The 26,726-nt window shown below is 40.0% G+C and overlaps 1 protein-coding gene across 4 annotated transcripts in view; it reads right to left on the bottom strand.

Moving 5' to 3' along the window:
- Positions 1 to 5,063: 5,063 nt before the first annotated feature.
- Positions 5,064 to 26,726, bottom strand: part of epha5 (EPH receptor A5) — a 66,530-nt gene continuing 44,867 nt past the window's right edge. For 3 of the 4 annotated variants that reach the window (XM_077736686.1, XM_077736685.1, XM_077736688.1), the window contains 8 exons: positions 25,708 to 25,893; positions 24,038 to 24,099; positions 20,140 to 20,207; positions 19,933 to 20,074; positions 17,884 to 18,033; positions 10,533 to 10,726; positions 9,579 to 9,746; positions 5,064 to 9,386 (listed from right to left, as the gene is read on the bottom strand). In XM_077736686.1, the coding sequence (XP_077592812.1) occupies positions 9,275 to 9,386; positions 9,579 to 9,746; positions 10,533 to 10,726; positions 17,884 to 18,033; positions 19,933 to 20,074; positions 20,140 to 20,207; positions 24,038 to 24,099; positions 25,708 to 25,893 (1,082 nt within the window). In that variant the 3' untranslated portion in view covers positions 5,064 to 9,274. The remainder of the gene's footprint in view (positions 9,387 to 9,578; positions 9,747 to 10,532; positions 10,727 to 17,883; positions 18,034 to 19,932; positions 20,075 to 20,139; positions 20,208 to 24,037; positions 24,100 to 25,707; positions 25,894 to 26,726) is intronic. The other variant, XM_077736687.1, reaches the window with a different exon arrangement.

Here is a 26,726-nt window from a genome sequence, read left to right as displayed (position 1 = left end):
AGGCTATTTACCCGCAGCTTATTTGTGAGGGGTCAGTCTTTCTGATGGATTTTCATGTCCAAAGATTGCTACTAAAATTACATATTTTACTACTCATGTGCACCTTGGGCTAACATCTCCAAAAATTCTATTTGGGGTTTCATAACAGAATAAATCAGAACAATACAAATATTGTGCACCTATTAAAAGTTGGTCAGCAGAAGTAATTGTTCATATCACATGGTATTTGTTTTTTCCCCAAAAATGTCTATGTTCAGTAGCGCCAAATAGACTGACTTGTTGGGATAGGCACTTTTCTCCACTCATTTCATACTTTAGTTATTTGTCATCAGATTTCAATTTATAGTCCTGAATTAACCTAATCTAATTTTTTCAATTGTGGAGTACTGTGAAATATATTTGCATGCTTATATATAATCTTGCACCCTTTTCACTATGATATATTAAAAGTTACTAGAATAGAATTAAATTTTCACCTATTGGTTAAAATGTGCACTACACCTTTTGTACTCCACCTCCTTCATTTGTATTAACACCTCCCATTTTTATGACTCGTCTTATCTTTAATAAAACCACCGTTGAAGGAGCTTTTCGGCGGGAGATAGCTTTGAGGAGCTTGGAGATCGTCCTCTGAATGGTCCACTCCCCCGCCTCTGCAGACGCGGCCTTTAACTTTCATTCTATCTGCCTCAGTGTGTGTTCCTGTGTTCGAGTTTATTTAAGTGTTGCCCAGTAGCCCCAACAAGTACTTACAGAAAACCAAGCGTGCTGTGATCATGCAAGCTTCACACAATATATTTGAAACCCAAAACCCCAATACATAGTCTAATCTTCTGCTCATCCAACGTGCCCCCTCTCTCTCGCCCTCACTCTATATTCATTTATTTCCCAATGCTAATAATGGGCCCTCTTCAAAATTCACGTTCACATACAACATCGGAGAAAAAAAAGTTGAAAATAAACATCAGGTGAATTTATTCGTAAATAATCTACTATTCATCACATTTGGACAATGTAAAAGCTTTCAATTTTAAAGTAAAAGAGTAAAAACTGGACACATATTTTCAAGCGTCTAGCATGAGTAGAAATAGTGCCAGCCAGTTCGCGATGCTTGTATACTACACTGTAGTTGCTTTCAACGCATGTAAACATAAAACAACAATTTGCTGTCAAATCCTCCATGAGCTAACAGGTTTCACAAGAAATGATAGCTAAGGTTCTACTGAAGGTCATTCATCATGACTAAAGAGGACTCTACAATGAATTTGAAATGACCCTAGGAAAGTCTCAACCAGGGGCATGTCTTCAAGAGAAAATGACTATCGTGCCTTGGCGCAGGTGATTTTAGATTGACAGTATCTTATCTGAAGTCAGAGGGACAGTTAAGAGTGATTCAGGTCGGAGTAAAGATGGCAGACAATACGCCACGCCGTAACATAGAGATGAATTTTAGATGTATGAAGGTCTCAGGAAGATGGGGATGATTACAAACCTGCAATACTTGGAGGTAAATTGACAGGGAAAGACAACCTGTTGATGTTAGCATTGGCTCTCGACCTTGCACCCACAACGCCAAGTGCTATTTTGGTGCTCCGGAGGATTTCAAGATGAACGGAAACAGCAAAGAAACAGTCTCATGGTGTGTTCAAACACATAGCAAGGCTTTACGAACAGGAGCACACCTGATTCAGGGTCTGTCTCTCGTATATATCTCATTTCCAACTGCCAAAAGTGGTCGTAATTTGAATAGTAGGGGAGATAAAGATACATGATCAGTGTGAGTAAATTCAAAAGGGTTTTAGACTAGTGAAAGTATAAATTTCAATATGTAACTGTCACGTCTCTGACAACATCTTGGCGAGGAAACGTGGAACTTTAATAACTTAAGCAGGAGCTACAAGGAAAGTAACAAAGGATGTGGCATTGAATAACAAAATCAAACCTGACAGGGAAAGCACGAGGGGACTTGGAAAGCAGGCAACGTGGAGATGTGGAAACAAATTACAAAACATATTACAAAATTGGTGGTGCCAATCCACTAAGTCTGTTTTCCCAGTAAAATAACATAAATAAGTTTTATAAAAATATAAAGTCACGTCCTGTTAAGGTGACAATCAGATGTAAATTCTAAAATATTGCACAATAAGATATTGCACATTATTATTGCACACCCTGAAATTATTGCACAGAAGGAATTATGTGTTGTGCTAACGTAAGTTCAGAGTCCTGATGGCTGTGGGAAAAACACTGTCCTTAAGTCTATTTGTACGTGCTTTGTGAGAGCTGTAGCATCTGCCAGAGGGCAGCAGCTGTAACAGGTTGTGGCCAGGGTGGTATGGGTCCCTGACAATGTTCTGCTGAGGTTGTTGTTGTTGAGTCACTACGAGCGCCTGAGGATTACCCTCAGACAGCGCTAGAGCTGCCACTGGAACGCGGATTAGTTCATCCGGGGGGTAGTCGGAGGTGAGGGGCAGTCAAATATCTCCGGCTGGATGAAAAACGTAGGGTGCCACGCTCCTTGTTGGCAGCTCTGAGTGGTATTTGTTGGAATTCGCAGGCCGCGGCGAGCGGCCTCTCAGGAGACACCACGTGAAGGTTTCCAACTTTGTCTCCCTCTGCTGAGGTAGCGAGGGAAGGCAATGTCTTCCAGTGAGGGCAGAGAGCAGACGATGATCTGGGCGGTGTTGATCACTCTCTGCACGGCCTTTCTGTCTGCTCCCGTGGCTCCAGCATACCACACATTAATGCGGTGTGCCAGGATGCTCTCCACAGTGGCTCTATGGAAGGTTACCAGTTGTCCAAGTTGTTGTTCCTCCTGAGTACCCTCAGGAAATTGAGTCATTTCTGGGCCTTCTTCACCACTGCCGTGGTGTTGGTAGACCAGGAGAGCTTGTCCGTGATGTTGACCCCCAGGAATTTGAAGGAGTAGACCCAGTCTATGCTTACTCCATTTTTAGGAGCGGGGCTAGATCCGTGCTGCGTTTGAAAAAGTCCAGGATTATTTCTTTAGTTTCCGTGGTGTTTAATGTGAAATTTTTCACCAAACATCACAAAGACAGTATGTTAAACTCATTTCTATTGGCAGAATCATCCATAACTACAGCAAGGTTGTAGCCTCACCTAATAAGGTCACCTTCTCTGCCACTTTGTTTCGCAAGTCGGAAGCTTCCAACTCTCAGGGATCAGGGACTTCAAGTGCCAATTCATCTTCGCCCCGGTACGTATCCGGACGCTTCTCGCATCACCGTGGATGTCGATGCGCCAGAGCTTGGAGTAGAGGCAGTGATGAGGTCATAGACGGCAAGGTCTGTGAGCTTTCGTTACCCACATACTGTCAGCTAGTGAGAGAAATTAATGCGTCGGAGATAGAGAACTCCTCGCAGTAAAGTTAGAGGAATGGTGCCACCCTCTAGAGAGGGCTCTCCACCTAATCCTTATCCTCATCCTCACTGACCTTAAATATCTGGAATACCGCTGGTCTGACAAAGCTTGAGCCCCTGGTAAGCAAGGTGAACTATGTTTTTTAGTGGTTTTAATTTCACTCTTTCTCGTGTTGTTGGTTCCTGCAATGCCAAGCTTGACGCCTTGTACTGGCAGTTCTAGCTCACGCAGTGGCAGAGGGTACCTTCTACCATCCTCCCTCCAACCTGTTATGGAAAGGGAAATTAAGGGAAAGGTTAAAGATGCACTGCTAAGGCATCCTGACCCAAGGATGGCTATCAGTGTTACTTGTTTGTTCCTGAGGCACTTTGCGCACAGGTACTGGACTGAGCTCACTCATCCTGCTTGTTTTACCACTCCGGTGTTAAGAGGACACTGCTGATTCTGCGCCTGAAATTCTGATGACATTACTTGGTGGAGGACTATTGTTTATTTGTCCTTGCCTGCACTACCTGTGCTCGAAATAAAACTGACACCAGGCTGAGCACTGGACTCACTAGGTCTCATTATTGCCCTTGACTTTGTCACAGGTGTCTTCATTCAGGAGTAATACTGCAATTCTGACTGTTATAGATTGGTTTTCTAACGCTGCTCATTTCATTGCTCTCCAAAAGCTCCCTATGACGATAGAGACTGCTGACCTACTCACCCATCATGTCATCTGTCTGCATGGAATCCCAACAGACAGTGCCAGATTGGAAGTTGAAGTTGGAAGGTGTTCTGCATGGCAGTATGTGGAGGTAAATCTCTTTTCTGGATAACAGCCCCAGACCAACAGCTAGTGCGAGTGCGCTAACCAAAGACTGGAAGCCACCCTACGTTGTACCATGCCATATGGTCCTACCTTCTGGAGTGAACACCTCCCAGGTATCAAATATGCATACAACTTTCTCTTATATGCCTGTCGTTTAGTATGTCCGTTTCATTGTTGGGTTTTCAACCTCCATTGTTTCCCCTCATAGGAACAGGGCATAGTTGTTCCATTGGCAGGCCCACATCAACCGTTGTTTCCCAATCTGGAACAAGGTTTTCCTCGGTCTGTAACCAGGGTTCGCTCTGTGATCCTTCAGGCCACCAATAAGTCTTGTTTCCAGACAAACTGTCGTGGACTATGGCATCCGCTTGCGGTGTGGTCCAAAAGGTTTGTTTATCCACCAAATTCTTGTCCCTCAGGACTGGGTCACACTCCATGTCTCCTATTTAAAACTGGTCTCTTCTAGCACTATTTCACTCCCGTCTGCGCCCCTGGCAATCGACGGCTAGTCAGCAGCAGAATGCAGTCAGGTGCTTCTTATCGGTGTCAAAACCTAATTGGTTAACAGTCTGTGCTAGATCGGTTGGTACAGAGACAAGGACCCACTGTAGCCTTTGAGGACTGGTTTGCCCACCCGTGTTTGTTAGTAGGTGTATCTCCTCGTCACATGCTGTCCATTCAATGAACAAAGTTATATATTATGCTGGTAACTTATAGTTAAGTGGCATATACAGGATTTTGAATGTATCACAAACACTACCTGGGAACACAATACAGTAAAACCTGATGCTGTAACCTGAAACCCCTTGACAATGGTGCAAAACTGCTGACCACCAGGCCCCTATTCCTTTCAATTAATTCACAGACACCACATTTTGTTTAATTTTATTGAAAAAATATAGCATTTGAGAACACACTACAAAAACTGCAACACAAACATGATACATGACAGTTTCAAAGACAGATTTATAGCACAACAGTTACTATTTTCCAATGTGCTTTCAATGAATCAAAAAAAGTCAGTTTCGGATGAAGTATTTGTGTCTAACCAATATGTTTCCAACAAGGCAAAAACATGATCACCATGTGTGTCAGTCGTAGGTTGTTTCATATTCATAATTCATATTCATAAAGATTTCAGATAGACAGGTTGAACATTTTATTTATGACGTCTCTGGCACTGGTAGAGAGAAGCCCACAAAAAATGCTAATTTCCCAAATTTAAAATAGGATTGTAAAGTTTTACAAAATTCAAATATTTTTGGAAAGGATTAGTAAATTGTAGATGAGGCTTTAAGATAAGTAGTACTTCAGTGCAAAGCTAAAAGATTAAAATAAAAATGTTTAAAAGCATATTGTTCAGAAAAATATGATTCAACTGAACAAATCATTCAATTAGAAAGGTAAAAAAGTCAGATGCAAATATTGGCTGCCTCCAAAACTATTCCCTTCTATGTCTCATCTCAACTCGTTTTCTGAACTGTTTTATCCTCTTTAGGGTCACGGAGGGTGCTGGAGCCTATCCCAGCTGATTTGAGGCCAGAGGCGGGGGGCCGCCTGAATCGATGGCCAGCCGGTCGCAGAGCACAAGAAGACGGACAACCATGCACACTCACACCCATACCTAGGGGCAATTTTTTTAGTGTCCAATCAGCCTACCATGCATGTTTTTGGAATGTCGGAGGAAACCCACGCAGGCCCAGGGAGAATATACAAACTCCACACAGGTGGATGTGACCTGAATTTGAACTCAGGACCCCATTCTCTGAGATCTTTTGACAACATTGTCGCGCTGTTGCTGATAAATGATAATCAATGGGGGTATGCATGCAGAAGAATCTAATGGAAAAAATGTTTAAAGGCGCACTAGAGGAGGTGTCTGTGCCACAAAGATGACTCAACGCTCCTATTGATGCATTCAGGACTAAGCTCTCTCAACAGCGGTTCCCATATTTTATTTCACAGTTTAGTGGAAAGCCATATGCACCCATCAAAAGAGCCAAATATGCCTCCCGAGCCATACAGTTGTGGTCAAAAGTTTACATACACTTGTGAAGAACATAATGCTATGGCTCTTGTGTTTCCGGTTATTTGTACAACTCTGATTTTTCTCTGATAGTGTGATTGGAACAAAAGCACCTGCGGCAGTGCCCAAAAGGAAGCAGAAGATGCTATCTATTGCAGATAAAGTTAAACTTCTGATATGCTAAGGGAAGGTAAAAAATATGGAAGGTTGGATTACGAAATTAATGAAACTTCCTTCTGCATTATGTTCACATTGATGATTAAAATTATTATTTGACAGTACAGTACAGAAGTTATTTGTTGAAAAAGAACATGTCTAAAGTACAGTACTTTAATATGAGAAACAAATGATTGAGCCTGTAAAATCATTTGTTCTTTATTTTCAATAAATAGTGTTTAATAGGTTTCTACTTGACAGATTTTTCCGATCATAGGTTCTTTTTGGAACAAAACCCCTGCGAACAACAAGGGTATACTGTAAATAATTAATGATCTCAGACATTAATTTCACTCTTAGCACTGCAAATTTGTATCTTGCACTCTGATACTTGCACTAAAATACTATAGCTACCTCATGTGCAGCTAACCACTTTAGTCATTTTTATCACCTTACTTAATTTTATTTTATATCTTTTCATCACTACTTATTTTCTGTGTGCACTTCATGGGGAAGCTTTAAATCTAATTGTACTTGGATAATGAAAATACAGGCATTCAATTCAATTGATTGTGGTAAAAGTATCACTTTCCGGTTGCTGAGAAAATATGGCCTCTTTTGTCATTATAAAGACACCATGTCGTCTTCTTCTTATGCATTTTATGTTAATTGTATAGTTAAAGTTTTATTGCTTTTAAGTTGTAATATAAAACCGTCTTTTGACATCGCTTGTTATGGACTCTTGGATAATGGCGAAGATTTAAACTGGGTATAAAACGGCATATTGTGTTTATTTCTTTTACCTGACAAAGAATAGGAGAACAAGAGGGGGAAGTTCAATCTAACAAATTCAGTAAGGTACCTGCTGACGTCACAGTGGGACTTTAAATGCTAGTCACATTGGAAAAGTGGTTAACTTACTAATATTGTTAAACAACCTTACCGATATTGGCTAAGAATGTTATGAGTATCAGTAATAACAACAACAAAAAAGCTTTTCCAACAAGACAAAAATTGTAATGTGTTTTAAATCCGACACTTGACTGATGTGTCTGAAAAATCATTGCTGAATAACACCGCTTCTGTTGATATTCTGAATCAATTTTAGTTATTTTAGACAACTACCACGAACAATGCTTTTTGTATATTATTTTATAATATGGATTCTAAAATCAAAACCAATAAATATATATATATAGACAACGCCAATTAGAAGTAGAATCGCAGGAATGTCAAAAACACCCTGTAGTAAAATTTGCCACCATGTTTAAGTCACGTTCAAAGCACTTGTTCAAGTCATGACTGCTGGACCTTTAAACGGAGAACACTTGTGGCATATACAAAAATTGGTGCTGTTCAACAAAAATAAGACTGTTCATCATATAATCTAACATATTTTGTGCCATTGTGTAATGATTTATAAAAAAAGAATAAAGAATACAAAAAGTCATAATAGGCAGTGACAAAGAACCTGATCCTTTAACTGATGTAATTTTGACCTGGGTAAATTATAAAGAAGGACAATGGATTGTTCATAAAGTGCTAATAAAATTAGTCCCAACAGAGACAATGCAATTTGGGATTCAATCTGGATGAAGCATTTTGACAGGGGAGAATATTATGGTGCTAAAAAGATATGAGGCACTTAAAAGGGTGTACAATTGTTCAACTGTTCATGCCCTCGGCGTAGGTTTAAATTAGCTTGGTGATTGCAAATTCCAAAAACATTATAATTACTAATGTGATCGTTGACAAATATCAAAACAACCTGAAACCTTTTTACACATGGTGATCATGTGGCAAATGATCTACACATTTCCTAAATATTGTAGATATTAAGTGTAGATAACATATTTGCCAATTCTCTGTGTATGCTGCTGGAGATATCACGAGATTTTGATTTTAAAAACTCTGAAATTACATCCAAAATGCAAAAAGAACAGTATATTTGTCTGCAAAGGTTCAAATGGACCTGTAATTCTTAATTTCTAATGCTTTACTTTAAAGAATCCTGATTTTAAAATGTCATCATTATTAAACATTATAATTCTCTGTGAGATGTTTGATTAAAATCAACTTTGCCATACAATGGCCAACAAAAAAACAATGCTCCCTGCTTTAAATATATGTTTAAACATTACATCATATATGACATATATGTAGGCAAAGCTTCACAGATGAATCGCAAACAATTTTTTGCATCTTCTATATATACAAGAAAAAAAATAAGTGATTACAAATTTATTCATTATTGCTTTTGTTTGCCAACAGTTCCGTTTGAATGAGGTGGACAGTGATGTAGCAGACAGAATATGCAAAGCTTTCAGTCACAGAAGAGATAGCTGAAGCGTTTTTGGAGTACCTGAAGGTGGATGGATAATAAAGACTAGGTTGGGATCACTAGCAATTCAACAAAGATTTTGTCAATGCATGGACATCTGATTCATCCCGCTTCATCACATTTCAAGGTCATGACATCTTTGCTTTTGGAAAAATATTGGAGAATTCTGTGATGCATTTTCTTTGCTCAATAAATCCCTCCTGCGTGAATATATTCAACAGACATAGACGAACGCGTCATGGTCCTTTTAAAGAATAAAACAGTTGAAGTGGGTAAGTTAGAATGTGTGCTGACACCAGAGATTCCCTCAAACTGGAATCATCCAGATGTAAAGCATTCACTGGTTTGCTGGTTTGCCGACGAGTTTTCTTAGTTTTAAAAACGCTCCCCTTTTTAGTTTTCATAACACCACAAAAAAATCTGCTCTCTGGTGCGTTAAAGTTGTGATCTGATCATTATAAAGTGCCAAGAATATCTAGGTCCAACTGCAGTCTCCTTCATATTAGGTCCACATATGTTGTGCGGGAGTGTGCATGCCTGCATCCACAGAGGTGTATCAGATGTTGACACTGGTATTGGAGTTGTTAATGAGGACTCTCATTTCCTGAATACTAGTGATGATTTTCTTTTGATGGCCAGCGAGGTTCACCCCAACTCTCCGCAAGTCCCTAAAAAAAAATCACCAAAACACAAATAAGCTTGTTAGACATGAACACACTTTAAATCCACTGGTTACATGAAACCTTTTGACGTGACTGTGAAACGAGCCATGTAGAAGCAATTCCAAGATGCTGTGAGTGTGAGTATTTTCCACAGACATTAACATCCCTGTTCCCAAATGACATAACAGGTGGCCTTACTCTGATGTCATCTGAGCAACCGTGTCCAGTGACAAATATCCTCCTTGCATGAAGAGTTCTGTATAACGGCCCATTTTGATAGAATCCAGCCACTGACCAACCGTTCTACTCCAGATGTTGCAGTCCACGTCAACACAGGCATGTTCCACTAACAGGTTGGAGACCCTGCTGGTGTCAATCAGGACAAAGGTAGTCATTAAGGAGGCGCATAGATGCATTCAATGAGTTAGTCACACAACTCTAACTCTAACCATCCTATCCATCTATCTATCTATATGTATAGATAAATACATATACACACATACACATATACACGTATACACATACACAAACACACATACACACACATACACTTATACATATACAGTGTTCCCTCGCTACTTCGCGGTTCAGCTATCGCGGACTCAGAGCTTCGCAGTTTTTTTTTTGGAAAAAAAAATACAAATATTACATTGAAACAACATATTTTTCAGTTTTTGTTGTTATAACATGAATTTCACTCTCTACCCGTATTCTATATGGTGTACTGTATACAGGGGGGTAATTTTTTTTTATATAATAAAAAAAATAATAATACATTTTTTAAAATTAAATTCAAATTAAGCATTTTGAAGAGGAATCCGTACTTCGCGGAAATTCACTTATCGGGGATGGTCCCGGTCCCCATTTACCGCGATGACCGGGGGAACACTGCACATACATATACACATACACATTTATACACACACAGACATACACACGTATATATAAACACACACTATGTATAAAAATTTTATGAGTTATCACTGCATCGCCATAGGCCCTTTTCTAGAATATTGATTTTCTTCAAAGTTGGGGAAAAATAATTCTCCCAAGATTATGAATATCTTTGGAGATTTGTGGTTTCAGTGGAACAGTTCTTGTATTACTCTACTTTGGCACATATACATAGATTAGTAAATGTAAAGTCTTCACCTGTGCGAGGAGTTGACTACATTTTTCAGCGAGCAAGGGTTGCGAATGAGATTGTCTAGTAGACATACGATCTCATCAAACTTGGGTCGGTTGCTGCGTTCTCGCTGCCAGCAGTCCATCATGAGGTGGTAAAGAGCCTCTGGACAATCCATCGGGCCTGGTAACCTATAGGTCTCTTCCACTGCCTTTATGACCTGCAAAACATCAATTTAGTTTGCGCTAAGTTAATTGTGAGGGTGTTATGAAAGGTGGCGATTTGATAAACTGCAAGGGAACACAGTAATACCGTGCCCCAACACACAGGAAATTTGAGGTACGAGGAAAATTTCGAGCAAATATATGCCTTGAGATACGAGACAAATTTGAGATACAAGCATACGAGACCGCCTTGTGGCCGAGAATGGGAGAGACTACTTATTATAACAGGGCACTGTCTTTCTCGCCATATCTCCCTCGCGTGAAGATATCTACGAGCCGTACAAGTTGCATTTTTTACTGGAGATAGAGTGACTGAGTCGACAATCTGCGGAAAAGATAGCGGAATATGCATGGACTTGAAAGCTAGGCAAGCATCTGAAAAACACACCAGCGAAACCCTTCCAAGCGAGTCATGGCTGGTTTGATAAATTTGAAAATCAAGAAGCAGGAAGTTCCGCCTCGAAAGCCACGGTGAAATACATTAACATATTTGCTTCGGTTATCGCACAAGAAGGTTTTAATTAAAACTTATTTTGAAGTGTTTGTATCGTAACCTAAGTTCATTGAAGTTAAATTTAAAGTTTATGTTATGTTACAGGTGCATCCGTCAAGTCTCTCTCCTGTCCTTTCTCTCCCTCTCTATCGACTGCGCCGTCTATCTGTACTGAGTAATGTCACATTTTAGTATTGAAGTTCATAACCAATACCTAGGTATTTGTGAGTAGGTGGTCAATTGAACCCAATAAAAAGCAGTTTTTTTTCATTGTGATTTGAGATACGAGTAAATTGACATAAGAGCTCGTTCCCGGAACGCCTCATGCTCGTATCCCAAGGTATTACTGTACACCTACTAATTGTTGATGTAAAGGTAAATCATATTTACATATATATATAACACAAAATGTCAACCAAACTGATGCTTAAAAGCACAACCAAATCCTCATGTAAGAACAGACTCCCAAAGTAAAAATAAAATGTTGCTGTGTTCTAGATTTGACAAAAGTAACAGTCCATAACCACATCATTTGCCATTTCCGTTACACTATATAGCCTAGTTGAGCATTTGAGATTATGTAGCAGTGGCAGGCAGGTCTTTTTGTTAGTGCAAAAACACTGGCGGGAAATAGACGATTGAGTTCAGGATAGCTCCTGTGTATAAAATTCTCTCTCAACCACACTTAAAAAATAAAATAAAAAAAACAATCAAAGAAATTGTGACAGCACTTGTAAACACTGCGTGGGACTCTGCGTAGAGAAGACCAGAATGCCCAGAGGCATAAAAACTACACAAAGATGAAAAGCATGGAAGGAGCAAAATAAAGAAAGAAAAAAGCAGTAGCAAAGGCATGATAGAACTCAAGAAGAGACCACAATTTTCAAAGACAAAAATAACACAGAAAATTAGGGGTAGACAGAGGGGAGGTGGAGGAGAAGAGAAAGCAAGAAAGAGAACAGAAGGAAGTGGGCTTAGAGAAAAAGTGGAAGAGCCTTCAATTTCTGGTGGAGATCTGAGAAAATATAGCAACACTTTCAATTAAACATCAAGCACCTTGTCCTCTACTTACCTCCTTTCATCCTCCCTTCCTCGGCCTCCTTTCACTCCTCCTAGACAGACAGACTCATCAGCAAAAAGACGTAGGAGGGGCTTGAGGCAGGAGGATAAAAAGGTCACTGCACTGGATATTTGCCTCCCACCAACTCATCAGAATGCCACGCCGTTTAAATTTGGCTAATCAGGATGACTTTTATGTTATATCATCTGAATCATCCGACACGCTTTAGCACTCCTAATACCTCGCAAGTGATTTAAGCCACCAACGATTCACAGTCACTTCAAAATGTCACATTTTTTTAAGGGTATAAGGCTCACGGGAGTATAAGTCGCACTAGCCAAAGAATGCACAATGAAAGGGGAAAAATAACGTATATAAATCAGACTGGAGTATAAACTGCATTGGGGGAGAGGGGGGATTATTTTTTTATACCAGAAAGAACGAACAAACTTTATGCGTTAAAATAAACATAAAATAGGGACAACAATCTGTTAATATCACACATGAACAGTTTTCTGGATAACTAGAGCCTGAAAACCTCAACATAAGATATTGAAGTTTAGAGTGAAAAAAATTAACAGATAAAAAGCCATTGTCACTTGATTTTAAGTCCGGAACATGTGATAATTTGAGACAATGTGCTGTTTACAGCTGAAATCAAATGGAAGCTCTATGTATGGTTCAGGAACGACAAAAATGTTTATGATATTTCTGCCCACGTCATATCGCTCAGCTCTGCAATTACCATATTTTCACACCTATATGACGTACTTAAATGTCTAACATTTTCCCCATAGTGGACACAGCGCCCAAACAGTTGTTGCACCTTTTGGATGCACTAAATTAAAGATTCTGCAGGTGTCACTTTATTCCAAAGTGGCTTTTGAGGCAGAACTTACTGCATCTCCATGCCTCAGAACCCAGTTTGTTTTTTAAAATTATCGAACCAGCCACGGCTCACTTTGAAGGGTTCATCTGGTGTCGTTGGGTCCCCTTTTTCAGATGATTGCTCTGCTTTCAAGACCATGTAGATCTTTTATCCATATTAAACGAAGGTTCTCCATCTAGGTATGAATGTCACTGCACAGCATGGAAATTATGGTTAGTTTTTTTGGAAGGCTTGATATCCTTTCTAGCAGGGATCCCCTAACTAATAAGTGTATTTGATAATAGAGTTGAACTTTTGTAATAACATGTTCCTTAGCTATTAACAATTTGTTAGCATCTAGTTTTTTAAACATGCATATAACGTGACATTCTCTTCCACCATTCTGCAGTCTGTGCCCCTATAAAGCGAACCCCCAGAAAAAAAAATCCTAAACCGACCGCTCTCAAAGAGAGAGCGGAATGATGGCAAAAAAATTAGGTAAGAGAAAAATTGATTCAGAAGGCAGGGAATTTAACCTACAGTGGCCAAGCAATTATTAATTTATTTTTAAGTGGATAGAAAAGGCTGTCTGTTTCCTCTGTCAAGAGGCGGTGGCGGTATTCAAAGAATACAATCTGCAGTGACGCTATGAATACCGTCACAAAGAGAAATATGATAGCTTATAAGGCCAATTGCGAGCACACAAACTGTCAAAGCTAAAAAGGGGAGTGTTAGCTCAGCAGAATACATTTGTACGCATATATCAGCTCAAAGAGTCATCTGTTCGGGCCAGCTTTCGGGTTGCTCAACTCATAGCAAGCAGCGGTAAACCTTTCACCAATGGAGAGTTTGTCAAGAAATGCACAAACGCTGTCGTGGAGGAATTGTGTCCCAAAACGAAAACATCTTCATTGCCGTGAGTCTATCAGCGAGTACAATCACCATCAGGGGTACAGAAGACGAAATAATTAGATTTTTTTTTCATTAGCACCGGATGAGAGCACAGACGGGGAGGAAACGCCGAAGCTGCTCATTTTTATTTGTGGAGTTAGTGCAAACTTTGAGATGTGCAAGGAGCTGGCATCCCTCCTAAGTCTGAAAGGGACTAGGACGGGGGAGCATATTTTCGGTTAAGTGTCCCAAACCATAGAAAAGTTGAAACTGGACTTTTCAAAGCTTGCCAGCATCACAACTGATGGGGCTTCTAGTATGGTGGGCATGTCTAGGGGTTTAATAGGACGCATGAATCGGGAGATGGCAGAACGGGGTCTCACTGCCCTGCAACAAGTCCACTGCCTAATTCACCAGCAAACACTGTACTGCAAAGTGTTGATGTGGGATTCATGAAGGTTTTGGTGTCATGCAATAACTTCATCAGAGCAAATGGACTTAAACACAGGTAGTTCCAAGAATTCCTGTCGGAAATGGAATCTGCATATGGAGATGTGCTGTACTACACAGTAGTCCAATGGTTGACCGAGCCAGAGTTTTGAGTCGTTTTTATGAGTTTTAGCCTGAAATTAATGCATTTCTTCATTTACAAAACAAAATGGTCCCAGAGCTGATGGACCCACAATGTAATTGGCACCTCATATTTTTAACAGACACGACAGAAATGCTTAGCAGCTGTAACTTACAACTACACGGCCAGGAGAAACTCATTTGCGACATGTATTCCCACATGAAAGCATTTGAGGTGAAAATAGAACTGCTTTTGCGACAAGTGAAGAAGCACAGCTTCATACATCTCCCTACTACACAAAACCTTTCTGCAGAGAACTCACCGGTCCCATTTTCAGCTGTAAAGTGTGCATGAGCACTGAAAATACTGAAGGCACAGTTTGGTGTGCAATTCCCTGAATTATGTTTATGCAAAAAAAAAAAGTATTTTCCAGAACCCATTAATTGCCAACATTGATGAAGCCCAGCCCTCTTATGAGTTGGCCAAGTTACAGAATGTGATGTTCTGAAAGACGGATACAAGCCCAGCAGTGTCATTGTCTTCCGCCTTCCTAAACAACACATACCGAACATCAGAAAACGCAATGATGATGTCAACACTTTTTGGCAAAACGTATATCTGGGAGCAAACATTTTCTCGGATGAAATGGCTGAATAGTCAAATGAGATCAAGATTGACAGATGAACAACTGCATCATTGTTTGAGACTGGCAGTGACTAGAATGGAACCTAACATTCAACTTCTCACCAGCCAGAAGCAGGCCCACAGTTCACAATGATGAACATACCAAGACTCATTTTTTCTGACTTGAATGAGTCACAGGGAAGTTGATGAGACAGAGAGCGTCAAACAGCATCTACAAGTCTACTGAAACCTACAAATGGATTCAAAGGAAGGAACACAAGAAATTTGAGACTGCTCATGAGTCATTTAAGAGACCCTGCTGTGACAACTAAGCACAACAAAAAAATTTATGTTCCGTGGACTTTTTTCTGTGTGTGTAAAACAATGTGTGTTCTTTCTCTCGCTGACTTTATAAATATAAATAAATAAATGTTTTTAAAAATGTATACTAAAACGATGTGTGGATACTAAACTAAGAATTAATGATTATAAAATAAATAATTTAGATAAATCAGAGAATGCGCTGTAATGTAATTGGAATTGCAGAGAGCCATAGCATGCTCTGCGCACGTCACGGAAAGTTGGGAATGCCACAAGAAGTTAATGAAAAACAAAATAGACACACACTGGTAGCGGTAAGTGTTGAAAAAAACCTTCAAATTGATTGAGGAATATGTTAAAGAAACTTGCGCTGGCTGCGCTGAATGTAGTCATTATGGCACCTCGACGATGAGCAGGCATGTAAACAGTTGAAATCAGTCAAAACATCTATATTATCATATAAAAGATGTAAATGTTTATACAGTCTTGTTTAACTTAAATAAAGTTCCAAAATACCAGCTTCAATCTGTTATCATAAATCACCATTCCTCCTCCCGACTCGGGTCGGGAGATCTGAGTCCTCACGAATAAAATATGAAATTTCAGGTTTGCTTTGGGCTCGGACTTGCAAATCAAGTTAATTTGGCGTATTCGAGTCGGGTAATTAAACCGTCAGGGATTGTCGGGACGGGCTGGAATTCTTAGGCCCGATCTTAGCTCTAATCCGGCCCCACATCAGAGAAGGGAAAAGGTATGGGGACCCCTGCTTTATTGCATCCTTCTGCTTAAGGATGGTGCAGTATTACTTTCGTATTGGTGAGCCAGCTCAGTTACACGTATATCACTCACATTTTTCTATTATTTCGTGGTTAATATCGATTGTCATCATATGCTTTTTCTTCTCACTACCCTTCATTGCCCCGACTTGCTTTGTACTCGTTTTTCCCTTAATTCTGCACTGATTAACGCAAAAAAAGACAACAACATAGAAATGCAACCTGTACGTAGTAGATATCTTTACACGAGGGAGATGCGGCCAGAAAGACAGTGCACTGTTGTCATAAGCAGCTCATCGTGTACTCGGCCACCTAGCAGTCTCATATGCTCGTTTTTCAAATTTGTCTCGTATGGTAGGGCAAATATTTGCTCGGAATCGTCCTTGTATCTGAAATGTCTTTCTCTTATGTTGGTGTTAGGTTAGGGAGGAGGCAAGGATAGAGCATGTACCTAAAAATAGTGCAGATATGCCTTGTGCAAAAGAATCTAATTTTGACCGTCAAAAATTATACCTGTAAAAGGACAATCTTACAGGGCACAGTTCAAACTTTTGCAAGTAGAAGCAGGCAAATCAGCTAAGAGAGGGCAAAAAGACAAAGACTGAGTTTCTGTGGATTTAAAGCGAGGTGCCCAAGTTGGAAGAGGTTCTCAAGCACTGGATTGAAGACAAAAGAGCAGTGGGGGGAAGCGTCTCTAGTCACCATTCGAATAAGGGCAAAAAAGCTTGCTGATGAAAAGAAAATTTAAAATTTTTCCAGAGGTCCATCTTGGTGCTTTGGCTTCATAAAACAAAGCCATCCTTTCATCCGGGAAAGAACTACGGTTCAGCAGACTATAAGTAAAATGACATACTTCCGCTTCTACTGCAGTAAATAGATTGCCGACAAGCGAATGCAACCCGATCGGCTTGGGACCTATGGATGTCCGATGGTATACATAGTTATCCAGCAGGCAGTGTGGGGCGAGTTATGCGACAATTTGTGAATGGTTTGTGGAGGCCTGGGCTCAAGTGTTGGACAGCACTGTAGTTCAAACTTTCGCCATCATGTTCACGGAATACCGCGGCAACAACTTTGACTCTAACATTGAGATGGAGCATACCGTGTTGGATGGCGAACCCGCCCAATTGACCGAACTCTATATCAGATACAGAAGATGAGGAGACTGACAGTTTTGTGGATGTATAAATGCTTTAACCTATATTAACATGAGTACAAATTACCTTAATAAAGCCCAATAAAACTTAGATTTGCTCTTGCTCCCTTAAAAAAAACATACACATACACATACGCTAGCATGCATGCTGGCTTATGTGTCATGCTCGCGCCCATTGAGCCGAAGCACCTTTGCTATGGACAAAAACAAAAAAAACTGAAATTGCGCCAGCAACTGAAACAGCAGCCTTTCAGTCAATGCACCATATAGACGTGAAAATACGGTAATTCTGTTGAACTCTGCTTATGACAAGTATACTTTTTAAAAAAATGATTTTTAACTGTGCTAGGAGCTTCCACCACCAAAATGAAACATAAATGTGATGACACCTACATCTTGATTGGACATCTCCCAGTAGGGCCGCTCTCCATATGACATCACTTCCCACATGACGATGCCGTAACTCCACACGTCGCTGGCCGAGGTAAACTTCCGGTATGCGATCGCCTCGGGAGCTGTCCAGCGAATTGGAATCTTCCCACCCTATGACCGCATAAAAAATACAAATATAGTAAACTCGTCGAGTTTTCACAGTTAAAATATAAGATCAGGGAACGCCATCAGTGATTATTCCTCATATTTATTTATTTAAAAATTAATAGGTTTTCTGGGTGTAAGTAGGTGTACGTTTTTGTAAATTCTCTAATTTGTTCTATGGTCCTCGCGCAACTACCAACTCAACGCCCTAAATTTGGTCAAAGTGTCCCAATTTCCTATGAAAGATGTGAGGAAACAGAAAAAAATGAGTGAAAATTATGAAGAAATTATTTATTAATGTCTTAAAATTAATAAAGCATATGAAAATGTGCCCTGCACCGCTGAAATAATTCCCCCGCGGCCATTATAATGGGATATGTGATACCCGGTTTGTCCGCCTGATGGCGATAAGAGCCCATTCTACGATGTTCGAAAGCCGTCCACTTTGTAGTACTATATTTTAGACATTTACATGTGACCTATGTGTTTGTGTGTGTTTATGTGAAAATATATGCTTGGTTGCATTTGTACGTTTTTTTTAATCGCTTTAATAAGGGAAACTGCAATCATCATTTTATTTTGAAAATATCGTCGCATATGCATTGATTCTCACTTCACTCGCTACACTCTACTGGGCTAAAGAAAGGTCTTCTATAAGGAACGCAATTTAAAACTACAGATCCAGGAAATTGACGAGAACATGGTCAAAGCCAACAAATATGGCAATCGTCTGGACGGTCGGTGTACAAAAACATTTTTCTAGAACAGAAACAATTGAATTCATCAACTCCTTATCATGATGTTCCTTGTGTGCCGAAAACCTGTCCTGGAGACTCTTTCTTTGCCCCAACTGTGCCTCCTGAATATTCAGATAAAAATAAAAATAAAGAAATAAGTGGCTTTTGGTTACGAGTTTCAGCGTGGATTTTCACATTTTTATAAAAAAATAAAATTAAAAAAACATATACATATGTGTATGTGTATATATGTATATATGTATATATGTATATGTGTATGTGTATATGTGTATATGTGTATATGTGTATATGTGTATATGTGTATATGTGTATATGTGTATATGTGTATATGTGTATATGTGTATATGTGTATATGTGTATATGTGTATATGTGTATATGTGTATATGTGTATATGTGTATATATGTGTATATATGTGTATATATGTGTATATATGTGTATATATGTGTATATATATATATATATATGTATATATATATATATATATATATATATATATATATATATATATATATATATATATATATATATATATATATATATATATATATATATATATGTATATATATATTTATTTATTTATATACATACATTGATATAGATCGTTTTTCTTTTAAATTAATATTATTATTATTATTATTATTGCAAGTCTGGGCCTCCCTGTGGCTTCTGCCCCCGCGACCCGACTTCGGATAAAGCAGGAGAAGATGAGATGAGAATTATCCTTAATAAGGAATAATAATCAAAACCGATAAAAATGCAACACGGCACATCTTCACACACACATGCATGCGCACACACGGAAAAGTCTAAAATGTACTACAAAGTGGACGCCTTTCTGACGTCATAGGGTAGGTATATCATTCTTCAACATAGATAGATTTTGTATGCTTGTTATTTATGTCAAGACAATAAATAATTGTCATATAATTTTCTCTCAATTTTGTGAGCTTCTCACATCATTCATAAAAAAATGGGACACTGACCAATTTTAAAGGATTTAGTTGGTAGTTGTGTGAGGACTAGTTACGAAAAAAGTTTTGGAACCAATTAATTTCGCAATTAGAGGTACGACTGTATTACAAATTTAGATTTTGATTAGGTGTTTTTTGAAAATGTACGTATTGTAAAAAAACACTTATTCATACCCTTGTGGTGTAAGCAGTCTCGTGGTCGTCCTCTAGAACTCGAGACAGTCCAAAATCAGACACTTTGCACACAAGGTTACTGTTGACCAGAATGTTGCGAGCTGCCAAATCCCGGTGGACATATCCCATGTCAGACAAATACCTGCAATTTTTAGTGAAAAGGGGGTGATTTACTGATTCTTATGCAGTTGTCTGTCATTTTTATACCTCATGCCAGATGCAATGCCACGCAGCATACCAACTAGCTGGATAATGGTGAACTGCCCATCATTTTTCTGGAATAAACACAAGAAAATGAATGTTAGGAAAAGCATATGAAAAGGAACCTTTAGTATTTTTCAGCATGTAAAAAGCCAACCCACCCATTTTTTGAGAAGAAAACTGTATTTTTTAAAAAAAATAGGGCACACTGAATTATGAACCACAGCCATTCAAATTATAATATTGGCACCAAAAGACATGCAGCTCTCCTGAGTGTAAGAGGTCCAAAGCAGAGGAATAAAGTAATATCTCCTAGTCTGACTATGAAAGTAATTTTGTTGTTTATCCATATGATTTCAGTCTGCGTTTGCACGTCTTTGTTTGTCCTTCGCGAGCCGCCCCGTGGTCACTCGCCTGACTTCGGTGCGGCCATGCATGGGCTCAATTCCCGCTGGTGGCGGTATGATTGGGGGTGCAGATGGTCGTTTGTCTCAGCCCTATGGCTGACTGTCACAAGTCTAGAGGGTAGTCTGTTTTTAGCGTGAAGAACGCTGAGTTAGGCTCCAGCAAGCACCGCAACCCTTTCGAGGATGGGCAGTATGGAAGATGAATGTTTGTCCTTCTCCATCACCAGAATCTATCAATTAATAAATCAAGTCAAGGAGCATCTTATGCCATTGTAAAAATGGTGCAACAACTAATCCAGTTCCATTCAGAACATGACAGTGTTACTTAAACCATCCTGAGTCCAGCAGCCACCCATGTAATTACTTGATAGGCTTTACTGAACCCTTCCGCCTGGCACGCATCCTGCCTTTGGCACTCAGGACTGTCCTGAAAGCACTTTTCACTGACCTGTCAGATGAAGACCTCATATCAACGACCCGCTACAAAAATGAAACTATACTATAAGGGCAGTGCGAGCAAAAAAAGTCTCACAGCAAATCCTAAACTGGGGTGACCCACCGGGAGAGTGGTTGGTGCATTGGCCACACTGTTATGGGGTCGAGGGTTCAATCGCAAGTCGGTTATCACTGTGTGGAGTTTGCATGTTCTCCCCAGGCTTATGTGGGTTGACTCTGGCTTCCTCCCACATCCCAAAAATATGCAGGGTAGGCTTGTTAAACACTCTTAATTGTCCCTAGTAATGTGTGTGAGAATGGATGGTTGTCTGGCTCTTTGTGCACTAGGATTGGATGGCCACCATTTGAGGGAACCCCCCCTATACATTTTCTGAATATTTTGAAGGGAAGACAAAAGCAAACAACCTTTGATAGGTTCCTTTTAAAAACTGCAGCTGAAAGTCAGGGTGGAGGTGGGGCAAATAGAGCCAACCCAGGAAAAGAAAGGTATAAACATTGTAAATAAATTTAGAATTAAGTTTAGAGTAAGGTTAGATTCAACTTATTTTTTACTGTTTGTATCGTAATCCAAGTTCATTTTAATTTGCTTGAATGGCTGTAGTGAAACACCAAGTCCGGCAGATGATGTCCGAGCTTGCCGTCATTCCGGGAGGTTTGACGAACGAACTACAACCCCTGGACATTTCCAAAAATAGAGCATTTAAAACAAAGTTGTGAACGGCTTGGGAGAAATGGATGTTCGATAGTATAAATAGTTATACAAAGAGTTGCAGGCAGCGTTGAGCAAGTTACGTGACAATATGTGATTGGGTTGTGGATGCCTGGGCTCAAGTCTAGGCTAGAACTGTAGGCCGAGCTTTCGTCATAGCTGGCATCAAGTTCTAGAAATATCCCGCCGACCAGTCGGACTCAGAGAGTGACACGGATCATAACATGTTGGACACAGATGGGGAAATCGGTGGTTTTATGGATGGGTAACTGTTACTGCAATAACCTCGTTCAATGTCTCTTTTCCTTTAATAAAAAACAATCAAATATATTTTGCTCATGCTGTCTTAAAAAAAAATAAAAACAACTCGCTAGCATAGCAAATGTTAGCATAGTGCTAGCGTCTTTTAGCCCGGAACCCCCTATGTATTGAAAAAAAAAAAGAAAAAGAAAATATCAACCAGTCTACGCCCTTTGTGGACCTGGAGAAGGCGTTCGACCACGTCCCCTGGAGAGTCTTGTGAGGGGTAGTCTGGGAATATGGGGTTCGAGAACCCCTTATATGCGTGGTCCAGTCCCTATATGACCAGTTTCAGAGTCTGGTCTGCAGTAAGTCGGACCCGCTTCCAGTGGGGCTTGGACTCCGCCAGGGCTGCCCTGTGTCACAGATTCTGTTCATAACTTTTATGGACAGAATATCTAGGGGCAGCCGTGGCTTTGAGGGAGTTTGGCGGCTTCAGTATTGCATCTTGCTTTTTGCAGATGATGTGGTTCTGTTGGCTTCCATGATCTCCAACTCTGGCTGAAACGATTCACAACCGACTGTAGAGCAGTCGGGATGAGAATCAGCACCTCCAAATCTGCGACCATGTGCCTCAGTCTGAAAAAGGTGACATGCCCTCTACAGATCAGGGATCAGGTCCTTCCACAAGTGGAGGGTTTGAGTATCTTGGAATTTTGTTCATGAGTGAAGGAAAAATGAAGCAGGAGAATGACAGGCGGATCGGTGCGGCATCTGCAGTTATGCTGACTCTGCATTGGTCTCCCACGATGAAAAAGAAACTGAGCCAAAAGATGAAGGAGGAGAGCCAAAAGGCGAAGCTCTCTATTTACCGGTCGATCTACAGTCACACCCTCATCTATGGTCACGAGCAGTGACCGAAAGAACAAGATTCCAGATACAAGCGGATGAAATGAGTTTCCTTCGCAAGATGTCTGGACTCTCACTTAGAGATGAGGTGACAAGTTCGGTCCTTCAGGAGGGGACCGGAGTAGAGTCACGGCTCCTACGGATCGAGAGGAGCCAGATTAGTTGTGCCACCTGGATGCCTCCCTAGTGAGGTGTTCCGGGCACGTCCCACCAGGAAGAGGTCATGAGGCCAACCTCGGACACGCTGGGGAGACTGTGTCTTCCGGCTAGCCCGGGAACACCTTGGATGAAGTCTGGGCTTCCCTGCTGAAGCTGCTGCCCCCACAACTCGACTTCGGATAATGCGGAAGATCTTATGAAATGACATGAATATTAATGAGCAAAAAAATAACAAGCAGCCCGGTGGATGAGTGGTTAGCACGTCGGCCTAATAGTTCTAAGATTGAGGGTTCCTGTCAGGAGCGGCCCGTTTGTCCCTCCTGGCCTGCCGTCAAGGCAGAGCAGCTGGAATCAATCTGTTGATTACTTCCTGAGTTTGTATTTAAAAATCAATGAGTTCTGGCATCATTGTCGGATCGTCCTGCAGACTCCTGCATATTCGTGGATGTCACTGCGTAGATTTAATAGCGATGCAGCCACGCTACCTTTCTCGTCGATGCCACTCATTCTCCTGTTTCCGGTTTGGTTTCGAGTCCTCGTTGTTTTGTAAGATCCCTTATTAAGTTATTTAAGTTGTTGCTTTGAAGCTAATTGCCTCGTCCATACCCCGCTTCCCCGCAACTGGGTCCTAATCCTTTTCCGATCACGCCACGACGCAGCGGTGCAATCATAACAGTTCCATCCTGGGTGCGTTCCGACCTTCCTGTGTGGGGTTTGCAAGTTCTCCCCGAACATGCGTGAGTTCTCTCACATCCCAAAAACATCCATGGTAGTAGGCTAGGTGAACATTCTCAATTTCCCCTAGCTATGAGTGAGAGCATGAATGATTGTCCGGTTCGTGGTGCCCTGCGATTGGCTGACCAGCGTTTTATGGTGTTGTCGCACAGTGCCTTAAATTGGCTGAGATGGCTGCAGTACCCCAAGTGACCTTTGTGAAGATATTTAGCCTAATGTTTAAATTACAACCCATTACGCTTATCTTTAATATTGCCCTATGCAAGAGCAGAAATTCTAGTTCTTCTACCTTAAGAAATGTGTCCAGTGACCCGTTCTCCATGTACTCAGTGATGATCATCACTGGTTTGCCTGAAAAAGTATAAACCAACAATTATTTAAACATAAAAGACATGTATTTGTAACAAACTATATTGAGGTATCAATATTATTCATATTTATCTGTGATCAAAAGGGTAAAAAGAATGATTGTGATTTGGTTCAACACAGCTTTATGTTATCCTGTTGGTTGCAATGTGCCAATGTGAGAAGATTTCTTTTAAAAAAATGTTTCACATTGGATCCGTATAAACGGAACCAAATATAAGTGACTTGCAATAATTAGGATTATATTTAATATGACAGAAAATTTTATGAAGTGTGTACATTGGTACCTTGAGATACGAGCTAAATTCGTTCCGGGACTGAGCTCATACGGGGGGAGACTTTTTGCATCGGTCAATCGTAATTCAAATGAATTTTGATTACGATGCAGACACTCAAAAATAAGTTAAATCTAACGTTACACAAACTTTAATTCTAATTTTGTTTTACATTTTTATACCTATGTTCTCCTGGCCGGGTTGGCCTCCACCCTCACTTTAACTATCGATGGGCTGTTTGCTTTTGTATCCCATCAAAATATTCCGAAAATGATGCACACAAATATCCTCACAATAGGATAACCCACGACCACTTGCCAACGAGAAGTAGTCTTGTATTAGCGATCGCTCCGTCAACCGGAGCTAACAGGCTAAGTAAAAGGAAAAAAATAAACACTGAAAAATGCAACACTCCGCCCAGTGCTCGCAAAGACATTAGAAAGAGGGAGTTGCGACCAGAGATAGTACACGAGGGAGTTGCGGGGAGAGAGCAATGCCCCTGATAATCTTATGAGCAGCCAACGAGAAGTAATATATACTACTCGTATTAGCCAGAGTGACAGTAAAAACACTGAAAAAATGCTACGCTCCGCCCAGTGCTCGTAGATATCTGTTATACACTAAAGAGCTGACACAAAAAAAGACAGTGCATATCATCATAATCATAAATAGCCTCTCATCTCTTGGCCACCTGGATTTCTCGTATCTCATTTTTTTTCTAATTATTTGCTCGAAATTTTACTCGTATCTCGAAATGCTCACACGGCGGGGTGCTCGTATGTCGAGATACCACTGTACATAGGCTTTGGCTTAGTGCCAGTATATTATTGAGCAATAAAATGCTAACCAGAAAAATGATTGAACTCTCTATTGTTGAGGTCATGTTCTGAATCAACAGTCAATACACTATTATGCGTTTTCAAAAACTGAAGTAAATTCCATTCCATTCATCAAAATCAATGTTGATCTAATACAGTGTTCCCTCGGTCATCGCGGTTAATGGGGCCTGGGACCACCCGCGATAAGTGAATTTCCGCGAAGTAGGGATTCCCCTTCAAAAATGCTTAATTTAAATTTATTATTATTTTTTTAATTTACCCCCGTATACAGTGCACCATATAGAATACGGGTAGAGACAGTGGAATTCATGTTATAACAAAAAAAAAACTAAATTATGTTGTTTCAATGTAATATTGGTATTTTTTATTTTTTTCCCAAAAAAATCTGCGAAGCTCTGAATCTGCGGTGGCTGAGCCGCGAAGTAGCGAGGGAACACTGTATAAATAAAACTGTACATTTCAGTTCTAAGAATACATACTTTTGGTGACCACTCCTTCCAGTCGAATGATGTTGGGGTGGTTAAATTGCCCCATAATTGACGCCTCCCACAGGAAATCACGTCTCTGATGCTCCGTATATCCTGCTTTCAATGTCTTGATAGCGACCTGCATCTCCCTTTTCCCCGGCAACCTCAGTGGTCCACTGCATACTTCACCAAACTCTCCTGATGCAAAGCGAATACCATAACTTAGCAAGCCACCCTAGCATGTAAACAACTTCTAAAATGATCAAAAAAATCTACAAAATGCTTCAAGTTTTAGGATTTTCTTTTGCTTTCAATCACAAAACAAAAATGAAAGCCGTCAGTTAAACATGTTCCTGATGAACGCACAAAAATTTGCTTGTGACACAGTAAAAATTTTTAAAGTGTTATTAATTATTTCAAGACAAGGTGGCCCATTCTAAGGTTTATTCTGTTGTTTGGATCCTGATATAAGAGTTTGGTACAGTAGTTTATCCTGTAAAAATTATCAATACGCATTAGTGTCTTTCTGCAAATCTTGTGCTGCCAATTTGAAACTGTACATTTCCATCTTTAGGATAATATAAAAAGGTGAATGAGAAGTGGAGAAATAAAATCTTTTTCAGGTTTGTCTTTTGTAATTACGAACATTTCTTTATCCCACTACAATCACTATGTTGTTGATTTTTAAGGGGCCGTGGATTATTATGGCAGCTCATCGTAGCAGCATACTGACTGTTCTAATGAGTGAGGGGATTTCTGTCAAATAGGTAAGGATATTTATTTGTGTGGCTGCTAATGAAGTATTTTTCACTCCTACTTTTTCAGTATTTTATATAACATTATCATGTTGTTTAGTGCATTGTGTGATCCAGGAAATTACATTGTAATATTAAAGGCATTGTGGTATTGTTAATTGCTAAAATAGCAATCTGACTGACTAATAGGCTGGTAGGCAAGGGCCAGAAAGCAGTGACACTGGGCTACAAGTTGTGACGTCATCAGCTAGTTTTAATCTATAATTAAAACAAAAA

This window comes from Stigmatopora nigra, chromosome 17, assembly GCF_051989575.1.
Source record: "Stigmatopora nigra isolate UIUO_SnigA chromosome 17, RoL_Snig_1.1, whole genome shotgun sequence".
In the NCBI taxonomy this organism is placed as follows: domain Eukaryota; kingdom Metazoa; phylum Chordata; class Actinopteri; order Syngnathiformes; family Syngnathidae; genus Stigmatopora; species Stigmatopora nigra.
Note: the sequence above shows the minus strand (reverse complement) of the source record. Positions and strands in the feature narration are given on the sequence as shown.